This window comes from Wasmannia auropunctata, unplaced genomic scaffold (assembly GCF_000956235.1).
Source record: "Wasmannia auropunctata unplaced genomic scaffold, wasmannia.A_1.0 LD335985.1, whole genome shotgun sequence".
Taxonomy (NCBI): domain Eukaryota; kingdom Metazoa; phylum Arthropoda; class Insecta; order Hymenoptera; family Formicidae; genus Wasmannia; species Wasmannia auropunctata.
The window spans coordinates 502,496-523,592 of record NW_012026905.1 but is presented as its reverse complement, the minus strand read 5'-3'; the positions used below and the strand labels follow the sequence as shown (position 1 = coordinate 523,592).

The window sequence follows — 21,097 nt, the reverse complement described above, 5'->3', positions numbered from 1 at the left end:
GTAAGCCCCGAACCTCACCGTGTCGTCGTGTACATACTGTCGTCGTCGCCGCTGGCTACACGGCGCCGCGCGACGACAGGACGGACCCCCGCCGGGGGACGTCGATGAAGGAGGTGCCGACGACGGCGCGCTCGAAGCCAAGCGCCTTCGAAGCGTCGGAGGAGGTGGTGATAAGCGGCGAGGCAGACGCGGTTCGGTTGACAGCTGACAGCTCTCGCTGAGCGGCGTGAAGGGGAGGAGAAGCGAGAAGACGCGAGAGAGATACATATACACAGGAGAGCACGACTCCTCGGTTGATCGTCGTCGTCGTCGTGGTGGTGGTGGTGGTGTCCCCGTCGTCGTGTACGTGTGTGCGTGCATGTGTGCGGGTACGGGCGGCGGACCACCCGGTGCTGAGGAGGACGACGCGACGGCGACGGACGGCAGCGGCGGCGGCAGTTATCACGGACGTGCGACACGATGACGGCGATTCTGGTGTCCGTGGCGGAGCTGTCCAACATATTCTCGGTGCTCGCCGTGCTGATATGCTTCTGCGGGGTCTTCCTCTTCATCATGAGGTATGTTTATTACTACCGTCGACTTGTGTATTTGCGCGCGCGTGTATCTGAGTCATATTCTCTCTTCCTCCCTATCTATCCGTCCGTCTCTTTTCGTTAGCTCTCCTTTTCTGCGCGTATACCCGCCATTCGTGAGCGACGAGTACATGTATGTATGTAGTCGTAAAGAGTTATAAGAGCGATAAGAGTGACGGATCGCGGCGAAGGTGCGTGCGTGCATGCGCGTCATCTGACCGAGGCAAAGCCCGCCCGCCCCGATCTATTTTCCACGTGACGTCACGCACGCGGATCTTCTCGTGAACGAAATGCCTGTCTCTCTCTCTCTCTCTCTCTCTCTCGAGATTGCGTCTCAATCGAGACGTCACGTCTCTCGCACGTTGCCGGTGCGGAGAGACGGCCGTTCGGATCGCCGACGAACAGATCCCGCAGGTTAACGCTTGCGCGCGCGCGTTATCGTCCCGGCGGCATTCGCGTGTCTGTCGGAACGTGATACAATTCGACGAAAGTCTCCCGGAGATGGTTTTTCAATGCTTTGCAATGAGAGATACCTCGCGGCTCTCGCGACCGAAGGAATTTAGATTCGCCGTTTCTTCCGAAACGCGGCCTTGGGAGCCTCGCTCCGATTCGGCGGCGAGTCTTTCGATCGGAGTTAAAAGACCGTAAAAACGTACTTCAAACGCTTACTTCATTGTTATTTGCGTCGTTTTTATTTTTTGCGATACGTTATCAACATTAGAACCGCGGCTGTGCTTTTTTTCACTCATTTGACAGTTCTTCTTTTTCACTGTTGTCTTAACTCTAGCTGTGCGACTGAATTGATGTTAATAAAAGTCCAGTATTTAATTACCACGTCGTCCATTTATCAAAAATTCACAAAAGAATAATGTGAGTCACAAGGTAAACGTGTCATTACTGAACATGTATCTATATCTGAACAGATACACAAAAACTTACTTTTAAATGCTTTTTTTTCATAATATTATAATTTAATTGTAATCTTTAAATATTTTTACAATTAAATTTTGATATTCTAAAAAAGTTATAGTAAAAAAAGCATTTGAGATTAATAAATTTTCATGTATCTATATATCTGAACGGGTACACAAAAACTTAATACTTTTAAATACTTTTTTTCATAATATTATAATTTAATTGTAATCTTTAAATATTTGTACAATTAAATTTTGATATTATAGTAAAAAAAGCATTTAAGATTAATAAATTTTCATGTATCTATATATCTGAACGGGTACACAAAAACTTAATACTTTTAAATTCTTTTTTTCATAATATTATAATTTAATTGTAATCTTTAAATATTTTTACAATCAAATTTTGATATTATAATAAAAAAAACCACTTGAGATTAATAAATTTTGTGTGTACGTGTCCAGATATAGATGTCCAGTAATGGTACGTTTATACCTTAAATAATCTATCCACGATTCTAGGGGAAGTCTAAATCGCCGCGGTTCTAGTGTTAAACACATCATAACTATCTCGGCACACATCAGAGAAATGTCGAGGTCGCTTCGTAATATAAATCGGAAAGGAATCATGGGATCCTCCAGAGAAGTGGCTATTTGCTTTCCTCGATTGAATTTACTCGTAATTCGTTTGGGAGGACGTGGATGGGAAGGACGATAAATAAATAAAACTCGATGTAATAAAACGGATTCGCTAAAAGCGCTATTTTTAGAACAAGTGTTTTTTTTCGGCAAGGACCGCATGTTTCGTTGCTGCCATGTTTCGGCAATATTCGACGGGGGCCTCCCGTAACGGCCGCCTAACAGCGGGCTCGCGATAGCTCAGGCTTAGCTCCGGAAGCGATAAATGACGTCACATAGTTGCGCCTTGGAATCACCGGTGGTGATTGATGAAGATACGCGATACGACACGAGTTGAAACTCAAGGCAGTGACCGTGACGTTATCGATCGCTTGCGCGGGACGATCGAAATCTGACCAGGGGAGTCGCGCGGCTACGCGGAGACGCGAGAAACGCGCGATCGCGGGTTGCAGAAACGTCGAGATGTAAAGTTTATGAATGAAAAAACTAAATGGTATTTTTTAGAAATATAATTCTGTATAAATAATATTTCTTAACTGTTAATTAAAACAAAATTTATGGAATTATATTTTTAACTGCTAATTTTTTAGCGTTCCAAAAAGCTAACACGTTAATCGCAAAAAAAGCGTCATGCAAGTATCTTGCTTAAAGAGCAGCGCTCGATGCCTCGCGCTGTTTCGCGCAGCATCCCGGAATCTCATCTCGCGGAAATTCGCTCACGAGTGGAGTCTCGCGTGAGCAATCGCGCCTCGCCAGGCGCCTACATATATACACGGAGAGAATTTTTTTTAAATTTATCTTGCAAATCATGTTAATTGTGGGACAATATAGTATTTAGGCAAATTTTACTGTAATATCTTATTGTAGTGCACAGTAAAATTTGCCCAAATACTATATTGTCCCACAATTAACATAATTTGCAGGGTAAATTAAAAAAAAAAATTCTCTCCGTGTAGGCACGATACATTATACATACGACTTGAGCGATCACGGTCGTTTTCTCGCGAAAAAAAAAAACGCGACCGTATTCGCGTTTCACGAGGGGAACGAAACGCGCCTTTAATCGCCTCTCTGCATCTCGAGCGTAAGATTTTCTATCGAGACGACGAACGCGGTAATGAAATTATGCGAGCGTGCGTATGATCTCTTCCTCCGCGCAAAATGGAATTCCGGCCTGTGTTTGTAGACCTCGAAAAATCCTCGAAAGACGGGGGAGGGGGAGGGGAGGGACCAAAGAGCAAATCCGTTCAGGGTGAGACGCAAATTTGCACGGTTCCGACGACTGACAATTAGTATTTTATTTATTTATTTTTTGTCCTGTCTCTTTTTTCTCTCTCATTATTACGCGAATGATGCGAGAAGTTTCGAGAGTCGGTGATTTAGATGGAGTCGACGCACAGTGTTACGCCGAGAGTTCCGCGCTTCCGAGACACGGCGACGACGGCGACGGCGACGACGACAACGGCAACGACGGGCGAGAAAGAGAGAGAGGGAGAGAGAGAGAGAGAGAGAGGACAACAGAGCGCAACGAGCGATAAGTATCTCTGATTTTCTCGAGTGACGCAGCCACTTTCGTGCTCGGGGTCTCTCGAAAGTAGGCACGAAAGAGAGCCTCGAAAGCTAACGTCGCACTGTTTGTAAATCGTGAAACTCCGCGATCGCGAGCAGAGGAGATTCCCCACCTCGTCGATGCCTGTCGTCGTTATCGCGCCCGCCTAGCTCGCCCCGCTCTCCTTCCTCTTTCTCTCTCTCTTTCTCTCCCCCGCGATTTTTGGCGCCGATATTGTTCGAAATCGAAACGAGCTCCTCCCCGTGTGTGCGTCTCGCGTTTGTTTGGAGTCTCCGACGGAGAGACGCGTCCAGAGATCGCTCGACTCTCGCGCTCGCGTTGAATTTTACGACTCGAATCTCTGCTGCACTCTTTCTTTTTTTCGACGAAATTCGCAGCGCGAATTTGGATCCGCTCAACGATTGCCTCATCGGAACGGCTGTGCCATTAGTATAGCGAGGTCGTCGAAAGATAATTGTTCACGTACGACGAGAAGGGGGGGAATTGCGTGTCCGCCGGGATCACTTTACATATCGCATATGAAATTAACGTGATCCTTTTACGGCAAGGCGGCTCTTAAACTGAGGAAATATTCGCGGTCTGACGCGCCACGGTATATAGAGATGAACTGCGGAATTGTAGAGAGGACCCGCGCGATGTGTGCGAAATTAACAATTTTTAACACGTCGAGCGTACGTGTGTATGACGTTGCGAGAACGCGGTGATGTGAATCTCGTGTCTATACGGAGAGTGTGTCCGCGGAGTGCGGGGGACGGTCGCGTTACGACACAGGAAGGATTATTGATAAACGGTAATAAGTGTAGAAAAAGCGTGGCAGAGAAGATGGATCGGCACGAATTAGTGAACTGGAAATTGCAAAGAAATTCGCACAAAAGTATTACCATACATAAAGTATTAAGGCAGACCAAGATCCGCTTTGATCATAAATATCCTCTATGTAAGATCTACGGCTTTGACCTATTGATATAAAGGCCTTCTCCTTATTTAGATTATTATTAATGTACGATATTTTAATGCCCGGCACGCGAAGCCGAAAAGACCGGTTTTTATATTTTAATCCTTGGCGTCCTCGATGCGAGAGAGGATCGCTTTCATTTTATATCCCTGGCAATTATAACCCGATCTCTCTCTCTCTCTCTCTTTCTCTCAGGAGACGAGAGACGCGTCATCGTTAGATTCGCAATTTCGAGTGTCGAAATGGAATCGCGGGACGACGATCCCCCCCTCCTCTAATTTTAAACCCCGTCTTCGGCGAATTGCACACAGCGGAGCCACGGCGCTCCTTCGACGTCTCAAGGCCGCAAGGTCACTGACAGTGCCCGGTGGCACGGTGGGCAACAGCCAGCGGTCGACCCGTACACACATATGTTAATCGCAATCGTTTAACTGTGAACGAATCGGCTTATAATGTTGGTTTCCGTGTCACTTCTCTCTCCTCGGCGTCCTCGTCGCCGTTTCAATTCGATTCTTCGTGGCGCAAAGTTCAAACACTGACCATATATACTCCGATTAATCGCGACCGATTCGCCCGCGTGCCGATCCAGCCTTGTCCGGATTTCGAAATTAGCGGTACTCCGTCAACGGCGCGAGCTATCTTTTTTGACGAGAGGTAGGTACGCTTTCGCATGTATTTGACACTTTTTTCTCCTTCGCGATTCCTCGATTGACCTACATTGGTTCAGGGGCTAACGGGCTCTCCGCCGGTCTCTAAGAGTTTCTGCATGTTTCCGCGTGAAATGCCAAAAACTATTTGCTTCAGTTTTGGGGGGGGGGGGGGGGGGCATTTCTAACTAGACTAGTAAGAATTATTTTTCGATTTTGCGATTATCAGAGCGAGAAACACTGCAATAGGAATTTTGTTTTCTTCGTTGCGTGTAGTCTCTTTGGCTAAAAAAATGTCTTCGAATCCTACCAGGCAACGAAAGAAAAGTATCTCTGATTATAAATGACTAGAAGACTATAAAAAGTATTTCTGACTATAATTATGTGGTAAAATAGTGACTATAGGCTTTTATATAGTTATTACTGCTACAATATTAGTAATAAAATTATTTATTGCACTTCTATCATACAAATATACAGTTCAAAATGACTATATATTATAGTTAAATTATGATAATTGCAGCAATTTTTTTCTTTCAGTGTATTATAAATTTTATTAATGTATAATATAACCATCACTTTTTTTTAATGATAATGTTGTTTAGATTGATGGATATATTGCGTCGCCCCGGCAGTTTTATCAGAGATCCTAGAAATAATGAAAGAACTCGCCCGATGATGGAGAACAATCTGTCATTCTTGGATTTACAAATATCAGCTGTTAAGTGTATTTGAACGGTTTCTCGGATTTAAACGATGAAAGGCTGAAATTGATTGATAAGTCGCGTCGCGTTGACCGATAATCTGCCGGAAGTTTTGACAAAGTTTCTAGAAATGATGAAAGAATGACATCGAGAAAAAAAATAATGTTGCAGTTATCATAATTTAACTATAATTCATAGTCATCTTTCTACATCTTCATTGTTTGTAACATTTCACGGTCTATCCTGATGCTTTAATTATAGTTAAATTGTATTTTTTAGTAGAAATGTAAATATAATTATTACTAACATTATTGCAGTAATAACTATAAAAAGAGCTTCTAGCCATAATTATTAGCCATAAATATTACCATACAATTGCAGTCACAAGTATCGGACACCCGCCTCGTCAGAATGTCTGTCTAATGGTTCTGGATATCCCGTCGTTTTTATAAATAGTAGCCGTCAAGTGTCTTTGACGACTTCTCGGATTGAAACGATGAAAAGTTTAAATTGATCGGGAAGTCGCGTCGCGTTTACGTCTAGACAGTTTTGTCAAAGATTCTAGAAAATAATGAAAGAAACATGGTCCTCATGGTCTTGGGATGTCCCGACAGTTTTGAATTTATAAATAGCCGTTAAGTGTCTTTAATGATTTCTCGGATTGAGAAGCTTGACATTAGACGTGCTAACGTTTTTTTTACATACTAGAAGAACCTGCAAGTGAATAAATTACTATGAAAATAAAGAAAGTGTTATAAAATCAAATATTTTGTCAGTATATGCAGGCATAATTATTAAAGAATCAAAACGTTTCATAATCCCATCATTTACATAAGAAATACTATATTAATTATTTGAAAAATCAAAAAATTTCATAATTCTATCTTTTACATAAGAAATATAATATTAACTCTTGAAAAGTCAAAAAAATTTTATGATGCCATCTTTTACATGACAAACACATATAATATTAATTATTGAAAATATTCAAATATTTCGTAATCCCATCTTTCACACAGAAGAAATAAAATATTAATCTAAAAAAATCTTTAAACAAATCAATTATGATTGCGGTAATATTAGTGTTAAATTGATAAGTCAGCTAGTATAAATTCTGAAGATTTGGCGAATCGTCGATCTCTGGATACGAAGATTCGGCCGGCGAATCGACGAATCTGAAAGGCTGATTACTCGTCTCTGATTCGCAGGAACATGATGGTGCTGCGCGTCCACGGCGACGACCTGATGTTCGGCGGCGGCGGCGGCGTGATAACGCATTCACCGCGCATACCGCAAATGGAGATGATGAAGGTCCACATTCCCTTCACCTTCAAGCTTCACGAGAGCTTCAAGAGCACGTACGCCGGTAAGTCCCTCCGCTTTTACGCGCCGTTCCACGCGTCGCGCCTCGCGTTTGGATCCTCCGTCGTCGTTCCGTCCTCGCGCGCGGCTGGGTCAACCGCGGCCGGGGCCCCGACGTGATTTATAACTGTTTGCTTAGCGCACCGTGTCGCAAGACACTCTCCTCGCCTCTTGTAACAGATTTCTTACGCTGTTTTCTTAATGTTACGGGGACTCGCGTTCCGCGAAAATCCTGGAGAACGTGGAAGACGACGAATACGCGTACAGGAAGATCAACACGCGTTGATTAGGTGGAAAAAAAATATACCACGAGGAAATTCGATTTTCTCGTATTTCTACATTCTTTTTTATATGTTTATGAAAATTCAAAGTAACACTTCAAATTAATATAGATGTATTCAAGTAAAAAAATTCGAAGAAAATTTAAGAGTAAAAATCACCAGCGCGTCGTTCGGATAATAAGATTCCTAAGCAATCTTCGTTTCGCATTCCGCGTTAAAAGGGAAAGACCGTTCTGTCTGAGAGAGTACTTACCCAGTAACGCGTTTCCAAATAACATTCGCTTAGATATACGATACGATATTTCATGCGATTTCGCCACGTTGCGCAATCTCGTAACGTTCGTCGAAAAATAAATATTATGGTAAAAAGGGAAAAGAAAAAAAAATCAACTCTCTAATAATTGGGCAACGATCGGGGAACCCAGAAAAATTTTCGGGTTTGCGAAATTATAAAAGAGCGCGGATTCTTTCGCGCACGGGTGAAGGTCGTTGGGAGAGAAGGGTGAGTGTACAGAACCGGCGAATAATTCGGCAGTAAATTGAGGGGTTAATCGACCGTGCGGAGAAAAGAGACTGCCCGACGGGACTAGCCAGTTTCTTCGGCCCGCGGTCGCGGTCGGAAAGTGGGTTATCTCGATAGCGTGCGCGCGCGTAACGAGAAAAAAAGACGACGAGAGCGTTGGGCGGTAATTGGCATGCCAGGTGACAGCGGCGGCCGAAGGCGCACCGGCTGAATTGCGAAACGCCCGCCACCTTGACCGGGCGCAGACCGTCGTCGCTGCAGCCGGCGGGTCACCGCCGAGAGTCATCCGCGGCTGCGACTTTTAGATATTATCCCCGTCCCGTGTCATCAATCGGCGTCTTTTACTCGCGCTTCTCTCTTCTCGCTGCACCGTTTTCCCTGCGAACTCCTCGTCTCTTCTCTCTCTCTCTTTTTGCCTTCTGCCTCCGAGCGCGCCTCCGTCCATCGCGAAATCGTGAACGCCGACGCGCTCGACCGGAGGGCCACTTAACGGTCGCGCAATCGGCGCGGCGGCGCTCAGAAGAGCGCGTGCGACTTAGCCACGTTCGATGAAAAGTGCCAGAAGCGGATATACGGCACTGTGCGGTTTATCGTACAAAGTATAAAGCGTTGCGCGTTTCGAAACGGTGGTAATCATTTCGTTTCCCATCGTTAACGCGGTCCTGTCCTTTGCTCGAGATCCTAATTATTTTTGTCCCCCCCCCCCTTCCTTCTTTCTCGTTCGTCCGTCTTTATATTGAGAAGTGAGAAAATAATTTTTGGGCCTCGAATTTCGTCGAGATTTTGAGTTAATTTAGAATTAATTATATTAGTGGAATCGTTTCACCTGATCGGATTGTGCAATACTCCGAATCGAATTACGCGGCGCGTCCTCAAAAAAAAAGAAGAAAAAATTCCGAGACTTCATCGAGAAAAAAGAACTTCGTGTAACCCTCACGGCCGCCCACGAGAGCGGAATTCGAAAACGCCGATCGCCCTTGATTCGTAGTACGAAGCACGATTCTGTGGAGGCGTCCATATGTTCGAAGTACTTAGACTGCTTAGACATACGTACATTCTGTTGATAGAAAAGAGTGACACGAGCAAAAAAAATTAGCATTTTTTGAAGTCCTAGTTAAACGTAAGTCCTATGTAATTCGTTTGGTTGACAGAAAAATGACACAAGCAAAAAAATTAGCATTTTTTTTTTAAGTACCTATAGTTAGACATGTATAATTCGTTTCGTTGATAGAAAAGTCACACAAGCAAAAAAAATTAGCACTTTTTGAGATAACGAAAGACAATCGTGTTTAGAGGTCGATTTCCTTTCATTGTCTCGAAAACGCTAATTTTTTTATTTACATCACTTTTCTATCAACGGTGTGATGTAGATAAAATTATCGTTTTAATATTCCCGAGAACTGAGATACCGAAGTGATTTTGCGCTCGCAATTGTGCATCATATGTATCCTCGTTTTTTCTATATAAAAAAAAACATCGCAGAAAAACCGATTGATTATGAAATACCAAAAACCTCTAATTATCTCGGTATTACTGCTATTATGTCATTGAACGCCGATATTACAAAATAAGGCTGAATTCGTGGTGTATTCTCAACGTACGTTTCACGAAAGAAATTACAAGGAGATAACTTTCCTTCGTGTGATTTCCTTTATGAGATACGCGTTAGAAAAATGTGCGCCGCAAAATGCAAATCCAATTGATTTGATAAATTGATTGATCGATGTTCTCTCGAGAGACACGTATATTATAGTAATAACTTTTTATACATATGTATATGTATATCGATACTACTAAAAATTACCGACCTCACGCCGCGTGTTAAATGATTTTTATATCATCGATCATTACGTAAACTCGAAGAACACGCGTACTTTCAGGGTACGTACGACATACAGGGTGGCTGAAATGAAGCCGTTATTAACGTCTCAGAAACATCACTGGATAAAAATTATGGACATGATTTATATGACAAATTTCTTATTGCGAAGCGGCCTTTTAAATGTGTTACAATTGTTGAATGTTGGAAATTCTCCTGAGAGAGCAAACTGAGGGCACAATTTTGAAATTTCAAATAGTGTACCCGATGAAAAAAATTACAAAAGTATCATATATAGATATCTATATAATTCTATATATTATACATAGTTCATCATTATTATACTGCAGGGCTCGGCACGCGTTGCACTTTTCAGCCGATTTTCGAGCGCCGGCCGCCGCTGTTCCCCTTACCTCACCGCTTCCCGCGGCAGTCCAAATGCCGATATTATATTCTATTATATTATTAGCATCGACTTTAATATCAGTTATTAATCGATATCGATTCAAAGAAATATGAATATGTATATTGTATATACATAAATATGATATAACCAGTATTTTTCAAACCGGTTGTACATTCTTCGCCTAAAATCATTTAAGATGCAAATCACAAACTTCTTGAATAAACAATGTATACTCATAACGCAATACTTTACAAGATTAATATTATCTTAAAAAAAAATCCTTCTCACGCGTAAAATTTTACCACGTCGCCTTTAAATCAGCTTAGATATTTCACTTTTCAGACGAGTCTACCGGGCGTACGTACAACCCGGCCACCAGATTCTCCCCCTCCCCCCTCCCCCCCTATATGGCAAATAAATATACGGGCGCGTTTCTCGCGAGCGAGCCGCGCGACGCCGCGCAGGTTACGCAAGTTGCGTAATTGCGTGCGCGCGTGTCGCAACTCGCGGCGCGCGGGCCCCCCCGAGATGTTCTCTCGTGCGCGCTCGCGCTCGCACGTACTCGCCGCGCCGCGATCCAATCGCGCTCGCGCGCAGATTGCCGCCTTTCGCAATTTCGCGCGAGCGAAAACGAGCGGGTATCTTTTTGCGACGAGAGCCGCCGTCTGAGTGTGTATCCGTACCTATGTACACCTCTCGATATCTCCTCGGGGAGGAGATCGCGGCGAGCGTCCCGAAAAGAGACGCGACTTCGTCCCACATCGCGCGGCCGGCGAGCGCCCGTCGTTATTGTTTGCGAAACGAGCGTTAACATTGACATTAGAGTCTCCTCTTCTTCCATAGTCTTGCGTAAATCGCCGGGGGCCGGAAATCGCGAATCACGCCCGCCGGCTGGGTGTTCGGCGGATCGAATTTCTTCATTTTTTTTACCCCCCTTTTTCTTCGCGGCTGTCGCCGAACGCGCCTCGCATTTCGAATTGCGTTATTCGCACGCGTTAATTAATCGAGACGCTAATTAATCCAGTTGGGAAAGCCGCATTAGATTTATTGTGGCGTGGTGTAACACGGTCTATTTGCATCGCTGATCGCGATTAGAGGGAACGGGGTTGGAATGGCGCTATTTTAAAAACAATCGGAACTGTAACGGTATTTCTCTCTTTCTAGTTCCCTCTCGCCCCCCCTCCCGCCCCTCCTTTCGGGCCTAAGTGTGATCGCGACCGAGAGGAGAGAAGGAAAAAAAAATACGTCGTGTCGATGACGTTCGTGATAAATGGCCTCGGATCGATTAGCGAGGCGTGCTTAATAGATCGTAAAGCTCTATCGCGAAAATCACGTAATTATTGCGTGCGACTGTTTTAACAGTTTTTTTTTTATGTATATTACGCGATCACTGCAGATCGCGCCGGCGTATCCGAATACACGTATTCCTATTCTTCTACATTATTTTTTGTGATGCAATTGCTTTTATATATTTATAAAAATAACCGGCAATTTGTATACATCATTCATTTAAATTTGTGTTTCGACTTCGTCCACTTATTTATTTATGAAAATGATGTGCAATTTGTATATCTTTATTTAAATTTGTTGTTACATAAAATCCTTCATTTAATGTGTGACTTAAGCATCTGGATCGACCTTGGAGTGTTACAAAAAAGGATGAGATAGGAAAACGCCAGCGCGGTACAAGGCGGATCTCGATGCTTGATAATATTATAATATGTGAATCTCATTATATAATTCTCAGTTTAGGCAAACAGCTGTGTGCCGCATAATCGTCGGTCTTTAAAACACAGCTCTAAATTGAATATATATGTAGTATACGGTAACATCACAATTAAATTGTCAAGGTTTACATATAGCTCAATCGTCATTTATTTAAATTTTTTAGTATACTGTATTATTATCATCATCGTTAGCGCGCGCTGAGATAAAAATCTTCGTTAAAAAAAATACATGTGGTAATAGCTATACCAAATGTATTCTGTTTGGCGCATTGATGCAATATTTAGCAAATATTAGCAAGCATAATAACCGCACGGCTTCCGTTCAATAATAATTACTAAATATTATTAATGTTTGGAAAAACAAAATCAGCGTTTAATCGAAAATTATTCCAAGCTTGAGTAACAATCAACAGATTTGAGTATTTTATTACCAGACTCTTTTTTTTTTCTTCAATAGTTCAATGTGACGAAGAACGAGCGAGCGTCGAGCTTCGTACGTCGATGCCTCTCGAAGTTAATCGGTTTACGTCTGATTTCGGATGTTGAGTGAGTCACTCGCGAGGCGACGAGAATGCGACATTGAGATTCACGTGACCACACGATCCCGCGCTTCCCGCGTAAGAAGGGTTTGCGCAACAATAGAAAGAGAGAGAGAGAGAGAGAGAGAGAGAGAGAGAGACAGAAAAAACGGATGTATATTGGGGACGATTCGCGCGATTAAAAGTGCACTCTTCGCACGGGATCGTTTCGCAATCGGGCCGGCGCGGCGTGGGGGATCGGAAATCGGCAATTCCGTATTTACCTGTCCCGCGGACGGAAGCCGTTTCGGATCCCGAAATATTTTGCTTTTGCGAACGACTTGCGCGCGGCGACTTCCGCTAATACGTCCGAGCGACATTGTTACATAATTATTTGACGAGGGGCGAATTGGGAAATGCCTGCGAGTTTTTCGAACGAGTTTTCGCAATAAAAATTATTGCGCAAAAGCGAGAGAGGAGATGCAACAAAGTTATATTTCCTCAGGCGGCGGTATCCGCGTGACTTCTCTGAAAGAAACCGCGGTGGCATGGCGTGACGCGGCGCAGAAACGCGATTCGTATAGCGTGCGAAATCTTCGCGCTTGCGAAAGCTCCGCAGTGTGTGTGTATACCAGCGGCAAGGGGGAGAGGCAGTCACGGGCGGGAGGTAGCAACACCGAGGGTCATTTGATATACGAGTATGTTGATTCTTAACCTTTTCCGCCTTCCTTGGAAATGAACTTCCTTGAAATGGAAATGAAATCGTTAGCAGCTCCGCGCTCCGTGGAGGAAGGAAAAAAAACAAGAAATATTATCTCTGTTTTCATTTAATTATCTCTTCCACCTCTCGCGACGCAATCGGCGTATGGTGTGACGCCAGCTACGAGATATTTTCGTTCGTGTTTTATAATAAAAGAGGAGAGGAGGAGGAGGAGGAGGAGGAGAGATAGAGAGAGAGAGAGAAAAGGAGTATAGCGAGAAAATTGCGGAACGTGACATTTCGAGGCACCTAATATCATCCTATTTGTCAGGTTTAATTGCGCAGTTTGATATATTAGTAGGTACGTGTTAATTTATAGGCAGGCGAGTGTGTGTGTCTTTTCTCGGATTCTGAAAGTTTCCGCCTGTATCGCGAGGCGGAGGGAACGAAATTGTGATCGCAGCTGTGAGATTAAATTATTGGGTACGTGTTAATGTATATAATATAGGCAGGCGCGCACGTGTTGTTTGTGTATTTTTTTTAAGTATTCCAAAGATTTTTTGTTCTGAATCTTACGATGCGGAGGACGAAATTGTGATCACGGCTGTGACGACATGAATAGTGATTCGGCTCATTCGACGCCGCGAATTGCAATTTCGAAAAATTTAATCGCGATTTAATAATCGAGTCCGCATATCTCATATCTTTCTACACTGACAAAAAACATGTATAAACAGGGTATAATTACCATAATTTAATCAAAATATATAATCATTTTTGCGATTTTGCCAACTATATATTTGCTTGATTAGAATTAAAATTAATTTTTATTATTATTATATGCACGGAGAGAATTTTTTTTTAATTTACCCTGCAAATCATGTTAATTATGGGACAATATAGTATTTAGGCAAATTTTACTGTGCATTACAATAGGATTTCACAGTAAAATTTATTGTAGTGCACAGTAAAATTTGCCTAAATACTATATTGTCTCATAATTAACATGATTTTCAGGGTAAATTTTAAAAGAAAAATCTCTCCGTGTGCTAATATTATAATTGTAAATAGTAACTATAAAAATGAAGCTACAAATTGCGAGGTAATAACTACAAAAATAAAGCTACAGATTGCGAGGTAATAACTACAAAAATAAAGCTACAGATTGCGAGGTACAATAACTATAAAAACGAAGCTACAGATTGCGAGGTATAATAATTATAAAAATGAAACTCCTCAACCGTAATGTTTTAAACATTAAGATTAGAAACGCCAAACGCGGTCTATGGCGAATCTTAGTGCTTTAATAATAATAATATATTTTCTGTGTACCTTCAATTTCCAGTTTAAGTAAAGACAAACATTAATGTGTTGAGCTATCTCAATAGGATCTAATCGAGAAAGTTCAAACAAGATTAGAAACGCCAAATGCGGTTTAAAGCGGATTTTGGTGTTTTAAATATAATTTTTGTGTGAATCTCACAATTTTCAATTCGGGTAAACTGCGCGCCGAATATTTTTGTCGATCTTTAAACTGAACTCTGGATATTCTATGTAATATGTACATCACAATTATATTGACGAGTATAAAAATATATTGATGAAAATTTAATAATTTTTGATAAACTAATAAACATCTTATGAAATCCCGTGGAATAACATATTGCGAAAAATATTACCTCAGCCAGGATTTAAATCTGAGCCTCCCTACTCTCCCGATGGTTAATGTCTTATCGTTCGATTATCGAGGCGTGTGGTAATATTTAACGCAATGACTAGTAAATATAGAAAGAACGTCATTTTTTAGACGACGAATAGACAAACATTAATAATGTTGACCTATTTTTATATGACTTAATCGAGAAAGTTCAAACAAGATTAGAAACTGCGGTTAAATGCGGTTTAAAGCGGATCTTGATGCTTTAAATATAATTTTTGCATGGATTTTACAATTTTCAATTCAGGTGAACTGCGCGCCGAATATTTTTGTCCATCTTGAAACTCAATAATCTAAAGTGAATCTAAATATTTTATCATACAATTATTATTAATCACAAATATCAAATACTTTTTTCTCAGTGTAGATTCAAAGTTTTCGTTTAAAATTTTTTAAGCTTAAGCTATAATGTGTTCTTTACTTTCTGTTTCTTGCCTTTTACTACTTTTACCTACTTTTTATCTCTTCATGCCTTTTTGCCTTTCTTCCTGATTTTTCACTTTCTGTCGCCCGAGATAAAAGCCGACAAACTACGGAAACACATAGCAGATAACACGATTGTCGATAAAACGGTTGCAAAGAGGAAAAACAGCAAAAGATAAAAAGCAAGAAATAGAAAGTAAAGATCACATTAGACATATAGATTAGACTTACATAAGAGGGTCATCTGGTTTAGGAAGCTGAAAGAAGGATGATTTTCGCGAATTTTTTTAATAAACAAAAATAAATCAATCTTTCCAAAACTTTAGGGATACTTCATTACATATTTATACTATACTATAAATTTTTTAATTAAAAAAAATTCGAGATAATGATATCATAATTAATTAGTGATTGAAGTGCTTTGCCACTGGAGTTACCAAATGGCGGGAAAAATCGAGCCGCTAATTTTTGACTGAAGAAATAAAAAAATATTTTTATAATAATTATATAAAAATATTTATATAATTTTCGTATAATTGTGTAGTCGATAAACTAAAAACATTTGTAAAAAAAATTAATTAAAACAATTTTTATTACATAAAGAAGGTGAAATTTTTTTCAAAATTGTTACATTCTACAAAGACCTAAAAGTTTTGCAATTTTTTTATTAACAATTCTTTTCGTTCTTAGGGGAGGGGAGGGGGAGAACAAAATTATAATCGTGGCTGATGGCATGAACGATGATTCGATTTATTCGATTCGACGCGATCGATTCGCGACTCCCAAAATTCAATCGCGATCCGATTCGCACATCGAGAACTGGATCCCCGCCTGGATCTTCTCCTACCTCAGATCTCGGCGACCGATCTTTGCATCTCGTGTGCGTTTTTCGTGCAACGACGACGGGAGGGAGAGGTTAAAAGGGGAGTGGAGCAGGGGTGGGGGCGACACACGTGCGAGAGTTGCAGCAACGGCAACAGCCAACACTCGTAAAAACGAGCTCGATGAAAATGTCGCATGCCCGAAAGATCAGATCGCGGATTACGGACGAATGTGGGACACGCACTTTCATGTTCCATGGCCATCCGGTCGGCCGACCCGGGGCGGCCCCTCCGCCTCCCGACTCGCGTCTCCCTGCATATGGTTCTCTCCTTCGTTTGATCGCGAACGAAACGCAACCCGGTCGCCCACCCGGTATATATACGCGCATCATCATGGTACATCATGCACGCGTCTTCTGCCATGTAATCTGTAAGCCGCGCTCGTAAGGAAACCGAGGTGACGCGATAACGAGGGGAAACGCCACTTTTCAAGTCGCGTTCTGCGGCCGGGCTGCGGCAAAATTGCTCGACTGGCATTCTATTCTCTTCTGGGCCTCCCCGCGGTTGGTCGTAAATTGAATAATTATTACACGCGAAGTGCGCGTGTCTCCCTCGTGCATGATTTCTAACAGCAGCCGACAGTCTCTCTCTCTCTCTCTCTCTCTTGTCTTTGTTTTTTAGTCGAGAAGATAAAAAAAAAGAAAAGGCTTCTCGCGGGCAATTTTCAACGAAAGTCGAGCGTGCACGGCTCGGAACGAAAACGCGTTCCGGCGTGTTTTTCAGGTGGAGTCTGACTTGTTAATAGGACCTCTCTCGTCGGAGTTACGAAAACGCGCGCGCGGCGATAAAGATCTAACCCAGTTCGCGGCGGTATGGAAATTTCGATGCGTCATTACTGTGTGTGCGTTTTCGCCGCGCGAGACCGGAGTCAGTGAAAGGCCAGTTTCGCGTAATTCGTGCACGAGCTAGGCCTATAGATAGGATCAGGCCACGCGTGATTCCGCGTGGATTCCGCCGAAGGATCGGAGAAACGCCGGCCCTTTTATCAAATAATCCGCGTCGGTTTTTTTTGTAATTTCGTGACGCGAAACGCGACGCGTGGGGGTGGGGGCGTCTGCTGTCATTTCGCGGAGCGTCCTGGGGACGCCGCCCGCACCGTCCGCGGCCTGCAGCAGACCGGGAGACTCGTGCCAGGATAGACATTCGTGTAGACGCGTGGTAGGCCGGCTCGCTCGATTATCGAATTCCATTACATAATCGCGGGACGCGGATTGCGCCAGCGGCGGCCCGGCCTCCTGCCCGCGCGTGTTGCTCGGTTGTTCGCGAACCGGTCCGCGCCCGCCCCTCCGACTTTCAGATCACGAAATCGTAAAGGGTGGAATTTGTATACTCTCTTGTTTTTCTCCGTCGATTTTATTTCGCCAGCGAGAACGCTGAAGCGTCAAGGAACGTTAGGTAGCTGTGTCAAGTTGATTCCAAACCATTTGGTTAATCGAGGTGCACGTACGATGTGTATATTCGCGACTTTTATACGCTGCGTGTGTAAGTGTAAGTTTGACTATAATCGTATGATAAAATTATGATGGATAGTATAATTTTTATAATTATTATAATTTTGGTGATTAAAAATATAAATATTTGCGACTATAATTGTATGGTAAAATAATTACAGTGAGTTGCATTTTTACAGTTATTATTGCTATTATGTTTGTAATAATAATTATATTTGTAGTTCTCTACTAAACAAGTAGAGGTGGCACCGAAAATGATTATATATTACAATTAAATTATGGTAATTGTAACCATTTTTTTTTCTTTCAATGTATTCTATAAATTCTCATGAAATTCTCTTTTTTTGTTCTGGCAATAATATAAGAGAGATAAAGGGCCAAGACGAGTAATAAAATAGTTGTCACATAAAAGTAAAAATAATTGATTTTATTAAAAATAATTAGACTTTATTATATATAATGAAGGAACAATTTCGAGTCTCACCGAGTCTGTTGTAGCTTCTCTCTTCATTTGGATATTATTTGGATTTATTTCGACATTTCCCTAATCGTCCCTCAACTCTTGTCCGTAAGTTTCCAAGTCAAACAAGGGTCTTTTCTGTTGCTAATTTTATAGATTTTATTATGAAAACCATCAAAGTCGCTCGATACCAGAGAGGGGGGTGGGCCAACCGGTATCGTTGGCGTTCCATGCAACTTTCCTCCGCATAAAGATATTTTACGTTAAGTCAAGGCTACAATCGACCGGTATCATCGAGAAAAACAATTCCGAGCCGTAAATAACCATTTAACGAGCACTGGATCGCGAAGGGGACGTGCAGATTCGCACGTACGCCTTTACAACCGGATCCCAGGACAAAACGATCGAATGAGTGAGCGAGCGCGAACGAACACGAACGAACGAGAGATTTACTTCCACGAACATAGACGGATGGGATTTAGATCGATTCGACAAGGACGATTACGAATACATTATGACGAATGTATAGCGGTTTTTTCCCTCTCTGTTCAGTTGGATTCAGATCGAACGAGCGAGCGCGAACGAGCGCGAATGAATAACTTGCCTCAATCGTGTATACGAACGATATTGTCCTCGGTCACACAGTCCGCGGCACTCGTTGAAGCAAATCGCGTTCACTGTTGGATACATTGTTTTTCATTTTTACGCATATAAAAGAGGTCACAGTAAACAGTTCTCGGCCGGTTACCGATCATCGCGACGACCTTGATCGATTCCGTCGGCGACCGACTCGATACTGCCGCCCAGTCACGTAGACCGGCTGTGAGGAACTTTTTTTCCCTTCCTCTCCACGTCGCCGAGTGAATTTCATACTTTAACCAGCGATGTTTATTGATACTCTTTAGCATTGAAGTTGCGCGTCGCGCGCGATGCTGTTTATCGATGGCAACGAGAAGTTGGATTGGGTTTGATTAACGAGATTTTTCGCGAGAGAGACGCGGGAGAGAGTTAGATCTGGTTGGGTCAGCGACAAGAAATTTTTCAAGAGGCGCTAGCTGGGCGTTCGGTTATGTTTGATTAGCGGAAAGCGCCTTTTTTCGCGAAGGCATGAGGAATCGATTAAATAGAAGATAATTATAAGGTGTCCTGAACGCGGGTTACGTATATTATTCAATCAGATCGGAGGTGAAAAGAGAGAGGAGCGATTTCTTGGACTGTGTTACAAACGAAAAAAAAAATATTTAACATAATCCGTTATAGGAAAAGTAAGTACATAGGACATTAATGTACAAAGAAAATAATATAAATGTATAGATTAGAGTAGTGTTTGTTAAAATGTTTGAGGCAAAAGAAAAAGAAAATTATGCATTTTTTTGCATATATTCTTTTTATATAATTATAGATTCTCTAGTATCTCTTTGCGAAAGAATATACGGTCTTTGCAAAAATAGAGAAAGCTCGTGTTAAATTTTCTGCTCTCGGCTGGTGTCCTGGAAATCTATTCGGCGGAATCTATCCTATATATAAAGTTATTCTTTAGACCATTTTCACTACGCGTTGGATTGGAGATTAAAATTTGACCAATCAGATCGTTTTAATTTATATTAATTGATCGAATTCTTCCATGTATTTATATCTAGTAATCCAAGCCAGATACTATCAAAATAATTATATAGGAAACTCAAGTGTGATGGATTTGATGGAAATAACGTAAGGTGTGCTACGTACATTTTCTGAACAACCAATAAATATAAGTTATATTTCAGTAGCCACCTTATTTATAATGATAAATTGACATATTATTTTTTTGTACAATTTGCATAAATTTTTAATAAAATAAAATAAAGGATGATAATAAAATATATGTGCAATATTTGATTTATATGTATCATAGAAAATTTTAATAAAATAATAACATTTACATAAAGAAAACATTTTTTTACATTTTATTATCTTTCTTTGTTTTATACATGTATTTGTAGTACATAAAATGAATAAAACAATAAATTTTACTTGCCAATAATAGAGAACAATTTATTAATAATACAAAATGTGTGCAAATATTAATACCTTTTGTTTGTTAATATTTATTATTTAATTAAAGATTAAATGTTTTTCAATATAATGAACACAGCAATTTAAAAATGGAGGCTGCTGCAAAACAATGCGCAGAACGAAAACGTGTCCTCGGTATAAACACACCTTACTTTGCATACGATTATTCTAACCAGCTTGAGGGGATCCTACATAACATAATTTCGAGTTGATCCAACAGAATTATTTTCAGAGATCTGTGTGTGTAGCTATTACCTAGGCAAAATCGTTCTTTCCGTGTAGAAGACAAGATCGCAAGTCGATCACCGAACAGAGAGAAAGAAACATGAGACGAACGCCGGGTATAAAAAAATAAACGCGGAGGCGAAAAACGATTCGCGCGAGGAGTCGGTTTTACGAATCGCGAACCGCTGCAGGTGTACGTACAATACTTCGCTTTCGATTCCCCTACAAGGATCGACGACGGGATCCCTCCGGATGACGGGAGGACCATCGAGAAAACGAGAGCGCGCGAGGATCGGATTCGCGCGACGTTCGTGATCTCGCCGATCTCGCGTGGTACTTTGCGAGAGAGGCGAACGAAAGTGAAAGCTACCGCGGCGCGACGGCCGGGCGAGACGCGACGACGTTCGTGCGGCGAGTCGCCGGGTTGCGGGTGGCTCTACCGCAACCTAGACTCCAATTCATCTTGCCTCAATCGGGGTGGGGAGAGGGGTATTAATCTCTCTCGTTCGAGACGCGACGCGACGCGACGGTGCAATCGTTTCCGGCGT

The 21,097-nt window shown here is 41.9% G+C and overlaps 1 protein-coding gene across 1 annotated transcript in view; it reads left to right on the top strand.

The window, feature by feature from the left end:
• Positions 1-459: 459 nt before the first annotated feature.
• The window catches only part of LOC105454425 (cell growth regulator with RING finger domain protein 1-like), a 28,287-nt gene continuing 7,649 nt past the window's right edge, over positions 460-21,097 (top strand). Inside the window, exons 1-2 of the mRNA XM_011697021.1 lie at positions 460-557; positions 7,210-7,367. Coding sequence (XP_011695323.1) covers positions 460-557; positions 7,210-7,367 — 256 coding nt within the window. The remainder of the gene's footprint in view (positions 558-7,209; positions 7,368-21,097) is intronic.